The 11,126-nt window shown below is 54.2% G+C and overlaps 1 protein-coding gene and 1 pseudogene across 2 annotated transcripts in view; one reads left to right on the plus strand and one right to left on the minus strand.

Annotated features, from left to right (window-relative positions):
- Nucleotides 1-680: 680 nt before the first annotated feature.
- Nucleotides 681-11,126, minus strand: part of NINJ2 (ninjurin 2) — a 130,495-nt gene continuing 120,049 nt past the window's right edge. Inside the window, exons 2-4 of one of the 2 annotated variants that reach the window (XM_006163222.2) lie at nucleotides 4,775-5,006; nucleotides 3,810-3,992; nucleotides 681-1,031 (exon numbers count right to left, since the gene is read on the minus strand). In XM_006163222.2, the coding sequence (XP_006163284.1) occupies nucleotides 3,826-3,992; nucleotides 4,775-5,006 (399 nt within the window). In that variant the 3' untranslated portion in view covers nucleotides 681-1,031; nucleotides 3,810-3,825. The other variant, XM_006163223.1, reaches the window with a different exon arrangement.
- LOC102496367 (putative glutathione peroxidase 8) lies at nucleotides 10,316-10,934 on the plus strand (annotated as a pseudogene).

The raw sequence follows: 11,126 nt of genomic DNA on the forward strand, positions 1-11,126 counted from the left end.
GGTTTCAAACCCAGACCTGGTGGCTTGAAACTCACATTAGGTGTGTGCGTGTGTGTGTGTGTGTGTGTGTGTGCCCAAAATCCCGAGAAGAGAATGGAGAAGGGATTGTGGCATGGCCGTCCTCCCCCAGGCAGTATTTTTTCCCTTTCTGCCTGTCTCTGGTGAGTACACGTGCCCTGTAGCAAAAATCTCTCTGAAAAGAGAAAAAACCCAGACCTGGTGGCTTGAAACTCACATTAGGTGTGTGCGTGTGTGTGTGTGTGTGTGTGTGTGCCCAAAATCCCGAGAAGAGAATGGAGAAGGGATTGTGGCATGGCCGTCCTCCCCCAGGCAGTATTTTTTCCCTTTCTGCCTGTCTCTGGTGAGTACACGTGCCCTGTAGCAAAAATCTCTCTGAAAAGAGAAAAAGAACAGTGGGCAAGCTGACCGTGAGAAGCTAGGACGCACCTGTGGTTGTGGGAGGGACTGCGTGCGTCTGCGCTGATCCCGGGCTGACTAACTTGCAGTCGATGGAGCAGGTGGCGATCAGCCCGAGGCATCTGGGGCCAGGAAGGCTGATTCAGAGAGGGACACTCCGGAGAAGGAGTGACCTGGGACCTGGAGCCCCCTCCTGGACACAGATGGCGACCAGGCTGGAGTTCAGGTCTTCTGGACCAAAGACAGAGGGACGCAAACTGGATTTGCAGAACCTTTATAATGGGGATAATTCTGTCCTACAGAAAGCAAGCTGAGGCCTGGGCAGAGGGAGGGAGGGGCGGAGTCAGAGCTGAGCCCTGCAGCTGCTGACCCGGCCTCAGGCGGTCAAGCCTTCCGTGTAGGAGCTGCTGCTGGGGAGGAGAGGCCAGCCAGATGTCCGAGCTCGGGCTCAGCCCAGCGTGGAATTCGCTTAGGCCAGTAGAACATCACATCTTGGCCCAGGTGCTGTGGGTTGGGGGCACGGCAGCTCTGAGGCCCTCTTGGACGCTGTCCCAGGACTGCCCGCCAGCCTGACAGGTCAGGGAGCGAGCTGGCAGAGGCAGCGTGACCGGCACCTGTGGGGAAGCAGAGAGGCAGTGGGGGCGCCAGTGCTCCCCAGCTTGGATGCGCATGTGAGCCACCTGGCCATCTTTCTAGATGCGGGGCTGCTGCGGGCCTGCAATACTGCATCTCCAGCAAGCTTCAGTGTTTCGTGGATTTTGTTTGTAAAGTTTTTGCCATAGGGCATGTGTCCTCACTGGAGAGGAGAAAGACAACGAGAGGGAAGGTGAGAAATCACCCCCAGGAGGATGGCCACACTGCAATCCCTTCTTTCTTCTCCTCCTGGGATTTTGGGCAGGCATGCATACACACCCAGTGTGAGTTTCAGGCCACCAGATCTGGGACTCGAACCATAGTCAGCCATGTGGGAATCCAGCACCTTAACCATTATGCCACCTGCTGGCCCTGCTCCTGGTTTTTTTGTGGATACCATTGGTCTGTGGCCCGTGGTCTGAGTGGCAAGGACTGCTAGACGATGCCAAGCAGAAATCCCACGTCTGCATCTCTCTTTTTGCCAGAGGGGCAGAGTCAGCCACTGACCACCTTGCCTCCCACACATTCTAGGCCACGGAAGAATCTGAGCCTTGGGCCAGCAGGTGGTGTGTGGTTAAGGCAGCTGGATCCCACATGGTCTACGCCACAGTTCTAGTCCTGGACCTGGTGGCCTGAAAATCATGCCAGGTGCGTGTGCATGCCAGGAGGATGCCAAGGGCCACCTGCAACAGCAGGTGCATGCCCACAATCCCAAGAGGAGAACAGAGAAGGGATTGTGGTGTAGCCATGTCCTCTGGGGTTGACTTCTCACTTTCCCTCTCTGTCTCTGGTGAGTGTACAAAAATCTAACCGAGCAGGGCCACCTGGAGAGCCCTCAGGCTGGGGACTGCCGACCGGTGTGTGTACGTGAGCGCCCAAAATCCCAAGGGGAGAATGGAGAAGGGATTGTGGTGTAGCCATGTCCTCTGGGGTTGACTTCTCACTTTCCCTCTCTGTCTCTGGTGAGTGTACAAAAATCTAACCGAGCAGGGCCACCTGGAGAGCCCTCAGGCTGGGGACTGCCGACCGGTGTGTGTACGTGAGCGCCCAAAATCCCAAGGGGAGAATGGAGAAGGGATTGTGGTGTAGCCATGTCCTCTGGGGTTGACTTCTCACTTTCCCTCTCTGTCTCTGGTGAGTGTACAAAAATCTAACCGAGCAGGGCCACCTGGAGAGCCCTCAGGCTGGGGACTGCCGACCGGTGTGTGTACGTGAGCGCCCAAAATCCCAAGGGGAGAATGGAGAAGGGATTGTGGTGTAGCCATGTCCTCTGGGGTTGACTTCTCACTTTCCCTCTCTGTCTCTGGTGAGTGTACAAAAATCTAACCGAGCAGGGCCACCTGGAGAGCCCTCAGGCTGGGGACTGCCGACCGGTGTGTGTACGTGAGCGCCCAAAATCCCAAGGGGAGAATGGAGAAGGGATTGTGGTGTAGCCATGTCCTCTGGGGTTGACTTCTCACTTTCCCTCTCTGTCTCTGGTGAGTGTACAAAAATCTAACCGAGCAGGGCCACCTGGAGAGCCCTCAGGCTGGGGACTGCCGACCGGTGTGTGTACGTGAGCGCCCAAAATCCCAAGGGGAGAATGGAGAAGGGATTGTGGTGTAGCCATGTCCTCTGGGGTTGACTTCTCACTTTCCCTCTCTGTCTCTGGTGAGTGTACAAAAATCTAACCGAGCAGGGCCACCTGGAGAGCCCTCAGGCTGGGGACTGCCGACCGGTGTGTGTACGTGAGCGCCCAAAATCCCAAGGGGAGAATGGAGAAGGGATTGTGGTGTAGCCATGTCCTCTGGGGTTGACTTCTCACTTTCCCTCTCTGTCTCTGGTGAGTGTACAAAAATCTAACCGAGCAGGGCCACCTGGAGAGCCCTCAGGCTGGGGACTGCCGACCGGTGTGTGTACGTGAGCGCCCAAAATCCCAAGGGGAGAATGGAGAAGGGATTGTGGTGTAGCCATGTCCTCTGGGGTTGACTTCTCACTTTCCCTCTCTGTCTCTGGTGAGTGTACAAAAATCTAACCGAGCAGGGCCACCTGGAGAGCCCTCAGGCTGGGGACTGCCGACCGGTGTGTGTACGTGAGCGCCCAAAATCCCAAGGGGAGAATGGAGAAGGGATTGTGGTGTAGCCATGTCCTCTGGGGTTGACTTCTCACTTTCCCTCTCTGTCTCTGGTGAGTGTACAAAAATCTAACCGAGCAGGGCCACCTGGAGAGCCCTCAGGCTGGGGACTGCCGACCGGTGTGTGTACGTGAGCGCCCAAAATCCCAAGGGGAGAATGGAGAAGGGATTGTGGTGTAGCCATGTCCTCTGGGGTTGACTTCTCACTTTCCCTCTCTGTCTCTGGTGAGTGTACAAAAATCTAACCGAGCAGGGCCACCTGGAGAGCCCTCAGGCTGGGGACTGCCGACCGGTGTGTGTACGTGAGCGCCCAAAATCCCAAGGGGAGAATGGAGAAGGGATTGTGGTGTAGCCATGTCCTCTGGGGTTGACTTCTCACTTTCCCTCTCTGTCTCTGGTGAGTGTACAAAAATCTAACCGAGCAGGGCCACCTGGAGAGCCCTCAGGCTGGGGACTGCCGACCGGTGTGTGTACGTGAGCGCCCAAAATCCCAAGGGGAGAATGGAGAAGGGATTGTGGTGTAGCCATGTCCTCTGGGGTTGACTTCTCACTTTCCCTCTCTGTCTCTGGTGAGTGTACAAAAATCTAACCGAGCAGGGCCACCTGGAGAGCCCTCAGGCTGGGGACTGCCGACCCTCTCCCTCACCTAGTCCCAGGTATGTTCAGAGGTGGGTCCCAGTGGCCCGGGCAGCCAGGAGCCCTGTCTTATGGGCACCGAAGGCCGTGATGAACACGTTGATGACGACAGTGATGAACACCAAGGTGGTGGCCGCATTGTTGAGCTGGTTTAGTCGCCACTGCTTCTCCACCTCATTCAGGTTCAGCCGTGCTGCGGAGGGGGGTGGGAGGCGGTCAGAGGGGCTGCAGCCCGGAGCTCCCCTCCTGCCACCCACTCGTGATAGGTTAGGAGCGAGTCGGGAACCAGCAGTTAGCGTAATGGCTATGTCGCTGGACTCCCACATAGTTGACCGCGGTTCGCGTCCCGGACCCAGTGGCTTAAAACTCACGCCGGGCGCGTGCGTGTGCGTGCCCAAGATCCCGAGAGGAGAATGGAGGAGAAGGGATTGCGGCGTGACCATCCCCCCGGGGGGTGATTTCTCACTTTCTGTCTCTATGTCTCTCTCTGTCTGTCTGGCGAGCGCACGCGCCCTATAGCGAAAACCTCTCAAAAAAAAAAAAAAAAAGAAAAAAAAAAGAAAAAGAAAAGAAAAAAGAAAGAAAAAAGGTTAGGAGCGAGTCTACATCAGAGACCCCTGTAACAGGAATCGAGGACTTTGCTGTCTAGTGCAAGGGGCGTCACGTGCTGCTCCACAGACCTGGGATTTGGGAACTCTGACCAGGTCCTCCAAGGTAGGGCCCAGTGCTCGTGAAAAGGCTCTAAGGCACTTGGTCACCAATCGGGGAGGACAGTCCTCTGGCAGGTATTGTGGAGTGCCTGCTCTGTGGGATACCGGGGAAGAGGGCAGGGTGCTGGCCCTCGCTGGGTAGGAATCGTTGTTTGAGCGTTTGCAGGTGTGAAGGGCAAGCCTGGGTTAGCGTGTGGCTGCGAGGTTGGGGGTTCATGGGACGTATGAACTTCTCTTCCCACCAGGGGGCGCAGGCCTGGCTCACCAATGAGCACCAGGAGGATGCCGATGGCCACCTGCAGCAGCAGGGAGATGCTGATGAGGGTGACCAGGGTGACATAGTAGTGCGAGGCTGGGCCCTGCTCCAGCACGGCCTTCAGCCGCATGGCGTTGGACATGAAGAGGGCCACGTCCAGCATGCTCTCCGCCACGCTCTTCTTGGTCGCGTAGTGGTTCAGGTTGATGGGCTGGGTCCTCGCCGGCTCGGAGGTCCTAGGCTGGAGGGGAGGAGGCACAGCTCACTGAGAGGCGAGGTGGGGACGGGAGCACGGTTCTGGTTTTTCATTGTCATTTTCACCATAGGGCTTGTGTGCTCACCAGAGAGAGAGAGAGTGAAAAATAGCCTCCTCCCCCAGCGGGGGTCACACCACAATCCCTTCTCCATTCTCCCCTTGGGATTTTGGGCATGCATGCACACACACCTGGTGTGTTTCTCTGGATGCCGGGTCCCGGACTCAGACCACAGAGTCAGCCATGTGGGATCTAGCACCTTCACCACCACACTACCCGGCTGGCTTAACTTACCTTGCTTTTTACTTTGTATTTTTGTCTGGGATCGATTGAAGCATAATTTGCATTGGACTTAATTGCAACACAAAATAAAGCTCTTGGTACCAGCAGATGATGTGATGGCTATGTCGCTGAACTTCTACACAGCCAACCGCAGCTTGAGTCCCGGACCCGGTGGCTTAAACTCACGCCAGGCGCGTGTGCGTGTGTGCCCAAGATCCCGGGAGGCGAATGGAGGAGAAGGGATTGCGGCGTGGCCATCCCCCCGGGGGTTGATTTCTCGCTTTCTCTCTCTCTGGTGAGTCCACACGCCCTATAGAGAAATCTCTGAAACAAACGAACAACGAAAACTCTTGTCCTCAGGAACCCGAGCTCTGAGGGGAGTGACCACACAGGGCTCACAGCACAGCCTCTGGACGGACCGCAGGTCCAGACTGTGCCTCTGGTGAGCTGCACGCCCTGACCCGGAGCTAGGTCCAGCAGCCTTGCTCCAGTGAGACCCCGAGAGACGGCCAGGAAGGGCCTTGATTCAGGCCAGGGTGACAAGCAGCTGCAGAATACTGGGGAGGGCAGAGGAAGGAGGGTCTGAAAGACCCTGGAGCTTAGGAAGCTGACCCTGCCCCCCACCAAGAGGGACGGGAATCTCTGAGTGATAGACAGAGGGGTGCTGGGCGGAGACTGGACGGACAGATGGGGGGATGGCTGGGGTAGGACTCGGACAGTCTGGATGTCCCTGTACTCAGTGTGTGCCCAGCGAGTCACCGCACTGCTCTGTACCTCGGCTAGTTACACAGGGGCGACAAGAGGACAGAAAGCTATCCAATCGGGAGCCCTTTTTCTTTCCTCCCATTTAAAAAAATAAGGTTTTTGTACTCACCAGACAAGAGACAGTGAGAGGGAAAGTGAGAAATCACCCTGCCAGGGAGGAAGCACCCCTTCTTCCTTCTCCTCCCGGGATTTTGGACTTGCGCCTGGAGTGATACCCAAGCCCCCAACACGGCCCTCCTGGGGACTCAGACTGTGGTTGGCCATGTGGGAGGCTAGTGACTTAACCACTGTGCCATCTGGTAACCCTTTTAAGACGGCCCTAAACACAGGGACCAGCATTTGGCATAATGGCTATGTCGCTGGACTCCCATGTAGTCAACTGCAGTTCGGGTCCCAGGCCCAGTGGCTTAAATTCATGCCAGGTGTGTGCGTGTGCGTGCATGCCCAAAATCCCGAGAGGAGATTGGAGAAGGGATTGTGACACTTTCTGTCTCTCTCTGTCTTTTTGGTGAGCGCACACTCCCTATTGTGAAAACCTCTCAAGAAAAAAAGTCTTTAAATACAGTGATCTCCAAATGTTCTTCTTTGTTTTTAGTTTGTCTTACGTGAGAGAGTAAGATTGGAGAGAGGAGAAGAGGAGCAGTACCCTTGATGGGGCATTGCAGGGTTGTGAGCACGTGCTGACTGAGTCAGGAATGGTTTTTTTTTTTGGAGAGGTTTTTGCTATAGGGCACGTGCGCTCGCCAGACAGAGAGAGACAGAGAGACAGAAAGCAGGAAATCACCCCCCAGGAGGGATGGCCACGCCGCAATCCCTTCTCCTCCATTCTCCTCTCGGGATCTTGGGCATGCACGCACACGCGCCTAGCGTGAGTTTAAGCCACCGGGTCTGGGACTCGAACCGCAGTCGACTACGTGGGAGTCCAGCGACATAGCCATTACACTAACTGCTGGTCCCTCCAGGAACAGGTTTTTAAAAATAATTATTTATTTAATCCCTCCAGCCTTCAAGTAGCCAGGATGACTCTCTTGCCCTCAGGCAGGGCCAGCGGGTTCAGGTGGCCCCAAGATCTGAAACCAGGGCCTTCCTGTGGCCCCATAACAGCGGCACCTGTGCCCCTGGGCTGGGCTTCCAAATGCTCCTGCCAGTGTAAGCCCAGCACTAAAGCAGTCTCTGGGGACTAGCAGGTGGCACGGTGGTTAAGGCACCGGACTCCCACATGGCTGACTCTGGTGTGAGTCCTGGACCTGGCGGCTGGTTTTCTCACTGTCCCTCTCTCTTCTGTGTCTATTTCTCTGTCTCTCTCTGTTGAACAAAGTTTTTAAAAAATGATAAATAAGATTAAATAAATTATTTATAAAAACCTGTTCCTGACTCAGTCAGTTCGTGCTGTGATGGTAGGCTGCTGGATCCCATTTGGCTGACGGCACAGTTCAAGTCCTGCTCCCGGCGGCTTGAGAAACATGTCAGGTGCGTGTGCATGCGTGCCCAAGATCCCGAGAGGAGAATGGAAGAGAAGGGACTGTGGCACGGCCATGCCCCCGGGGTGATTTCTCACTTTCTCTTTCTCTGGGGACTGCACTCACCCTATAGAAAATTGGAAAAACATGGGGCCAGCAGATGGCGTAATGATTGCATCACTGGACTCCCACATAGTCAACCGTGGTTTGAGTCCCAGATCCAGCACCTTAAAACTCACATTGGACACGTGTGTGCGTGCCCAAGATCCCAGAGGAGAATGGAGGGTGGTTTGGCCACCCCCGCTGGGGGTGTGATTTCTCACTCTCTGTCTCTCTGTCTCTCTCTATCCCTCCAGCAAGCACCTGCACCCTATAGTAAAAATCTATATTAAAAAATGGAAAAAACAAAACTGTTCCGACCGCGTCACCCCTGATATGCGTACATTCTCCCTTACAACTGCAGATGCATATTTTACTGGACTAATATATATTGTAAAATAGGCAAAAATAGAAAAATGCGAAACAATTACATAAAAATAAATAGAAATTGGGACCAGCAGTTGACATAATGGCTATGTTTCTGGACTCCTGTGTGGTTGACCGTGGTTCGAGTCCCAGACCCAGTGGTTTAAACTCACACTAGGCACATGGGTGTGCGTGCCAAAGATCCCAAGAGGAGAATGGAGGAGAAGGGATTGCGACGTGGCCATCCCCCCTGGGGGGTGATTTCTCACTTTCTGTCTCTCTGTCTCTCTCTGTCTCTGGTGAGCGCATGTACCCTACAGCAAAAACCTCTCAAAAAGAAATTAACTTTCTTATCATATCTCAGGAGATAGTCATGAGCACTCGTCCTTGGAGACCCCAGCCCTAGTCCACACGCTGCGTGCAAACTGAGCCGAACTGCTCCCTGGCCAGCAAAGGAGGCCTCTGTCCCGTCTCCTGAAGTCCACTTCAAAGCTCAGTCCAGCCCCCACCCTGCTTCCACCCTCGTTCCCAAAGTCCTGGCCCTGCCCCTTGTGCCAGAAGGGCCCTCACAAGGATCTGCACCCGCTCTGAAAGGTCGAGTGGGCCCTGGCAGTGTGGCCCACAGACTCCTCCTCCTCTAGGACCATCACGAAGGGAGCCGGGGACAGAGGAGTGGCTCCTCTGCTGTGACATGCTCCCCCAGGCTGTCGGCTGTCTACACGGGGCAGTTCCCTGCACCTGGCTGCTCATGATCAAAATCTCACACATTCTCCACTTCTGGGCAGGGCGGACTCTCCAAGGCAGTCAGGGGTGCATTTGGATCCTGCACATGCTCTTCTCCGGGCGATGAGGATGGGGACCGGCGGGTGTTGTTCGTTCAATGTGGGCCGAGCACACAAGCCAGGCAGCGGGTGGGCCTGCCCACGGCTCAGCCGGGCCTGGTTGCTGCCTCTCCCAGGTCTCAGAGGGCTTTTATCAGGCCTCCCCTGGCCCCAGGTCATTTTTCACAGCCACCAAAATCAGACTGAGAGGGCCAGCAGGTGGCGCGGTGGTTAAGGTGCTGGACGCCCATGTGGCTGACTGCGTTTCACATCCTGAACCCGGCAGCGTGAAACACGCTGGGTGTGTGCACTCGTGCCCAAAATCCCAGGAGGATTGTGGAGAAGGGATTGCTGCATGGCCGTCCCCTCTGGGGTTAATTTCTCACCCTCCCTCTGTTTCTCAGGTTGAGGCCTGGAGCCCAGAGAGAAGGAAACTGGGATGTCGCACAAAAGGACAGAAAGGGCCCTGTCTCGCCCCTGTGTCCTTATGCCGGGTTTTCCTGGGTCTTGGGGTTCCGCCTGTACTGGGCCGGCCTGTGAAGTTGGAGGAGGTGACAGAGAGGGAGGTGAGGACCTGGGAGGACACCCACAGCATTTGAAGCCTCCAGAAATGCGAAGTGAGCCAGGCCCTGCTGAGCTGGCCAGTGAGGGACGGGGTCCCAGGACCAGCAGCCCACAGAGGCCAATGGCCACTGTCCACCCAGGCTGCAGCCTGTGGTCCTAGCCCTTTGGAAAGGGTTTGTCCTGGCCACTAAGAATACCCCATAGGCAGGAGAGTCTTTGGCTCAGACCTCGGCTGCCCACACTCTGCCGATTGCAAGTACCTCTGTCCCGGGTGACGAACCGGTGAGCCCGGCCCTGCCCGCTCCTACCCACCCTCCTCTCCTACCCTGCCCTCCAGGATGCCCAGTGGCTACAAGCTTTGCACTCTTTGCCTTCTGCAAACCGAGCTCCCAGTTCAAGATATGACAACCAGTCTAGCTTCGAGGTAGTCTCCCGCCTCTGAAATCTGCGTAGAAACAGCAGACAAAACCTTCAGCAAGCCTCGGGTGTGTGTTTCGGACATGGGCCAAGTAGCAGGGGGAGGGGGGACTGGAAGGGGGGAGTACTCAGAGAACACGGAGATTCTCTCGAGCCTCCAGGAAAAGCATACTTGGAAGTGTATTTTAACAGCACTTGTTGGCTTTTATTCTTTCTATTTTTTTCTTTTTTTATTCGTTATCATCATAACCTTGTTTATATGACATTGAATTGCATATAACGTGGCTTTTATTCTTAAGTTGATCTCAGAGCCCTTCACAGAGGACATGGGCTTCACGGAGAGCTTGGGGGTGGGGCGCGGGCCTGATTCCCTCCTCTCCGTGTTTAGATCCTGACTGCATATATACTTTTTCCTTTTTCTTTTCCTCTCTTTCTTTTTTCTTTTTTTTTTTTTTTTTGCAGAGGTTTTTGCTATCAGGCGCATGTGCTCGCCAGAAAGACAGAGAGACAGAATCATCCAAAATGGAGCCTCTTACAACTTACTCATGAAAATGTTCCGGGCCCAAAGCAAAGGTTTTTGCAGTTTTGTTGTCTATGATTCTATGCACAGTGATGTTATTTCTCCTACAACTAAAATTTCTAAAACCGAAAATCAACAGCTTTTACGCCTTTGAGGTGAAGGATGCAAAAGGAAACGTCGTTTCTCTGGAAAAGTTTAAAGGCAAAGTTGCACTAGTTGTAAACGTGGCTAGTGACTGCCAACTCACAGACAAAAATTAGCCCTGAAGGAGCTGCACAAAGAGTTTGGACCACTCCACTTCAGCGTCTTGGCTTTCCCGTGCAATCAGTTTGGAGAATCGGAGCCCCGTCCCAGCAAGGAACTAGAATCTTTTGCGAGAAAAAATTACGGAGTAACGTTTCCCATCTTCCGCAAGATTCAGATTCTAGGATCTGAAGCAGAACCTGCATTTAGATTTCTTGTTGATTCATCAAAAACGGAACCAAGGTGGAATTTTTGGAAGTATCTGGTCAACCCTGAGGGTCAAGTTATGAAGTTCTGGAGGCCAGAGGAGCCATCGAAATTATCAGGCCTGACATAGATCTGATTAGACAAATGATCTTAAAAAAGAAAGATCTATGAAAATTATAGTGAGCCACTCTCATGTAAAATCTGAACAGAAATGTTCTCATGAAGTCGTGTTCTCGTTGTAAGCACCCTGACAAATGTGGCACAGGAGGACGATTTTTTTTAGGTCATCATGTTAGTCAGTGGTAATGAATGTTAAATGGCGGTGTTACCAAAGCAAAAATAATGACTAGCCAGAGAACCAAA

This window comes from Tupaia chinensis, unplaced genomic scaffold (genome assembly GCF_000334495.1).
Source record: "Tupaia chinensis unplaced genomic scaffold, TupChi_1.0 Scaffold141530_1, whole genome shotgun sequence".
In the NCBI taxonomy this organism is placed as follows: domain Eukaryota; kingdom Metazoa; phylum Chordata; class Mammalia; order Scandentia; family Tupaiidae; genus Tupaia; species Tupaia belangeri.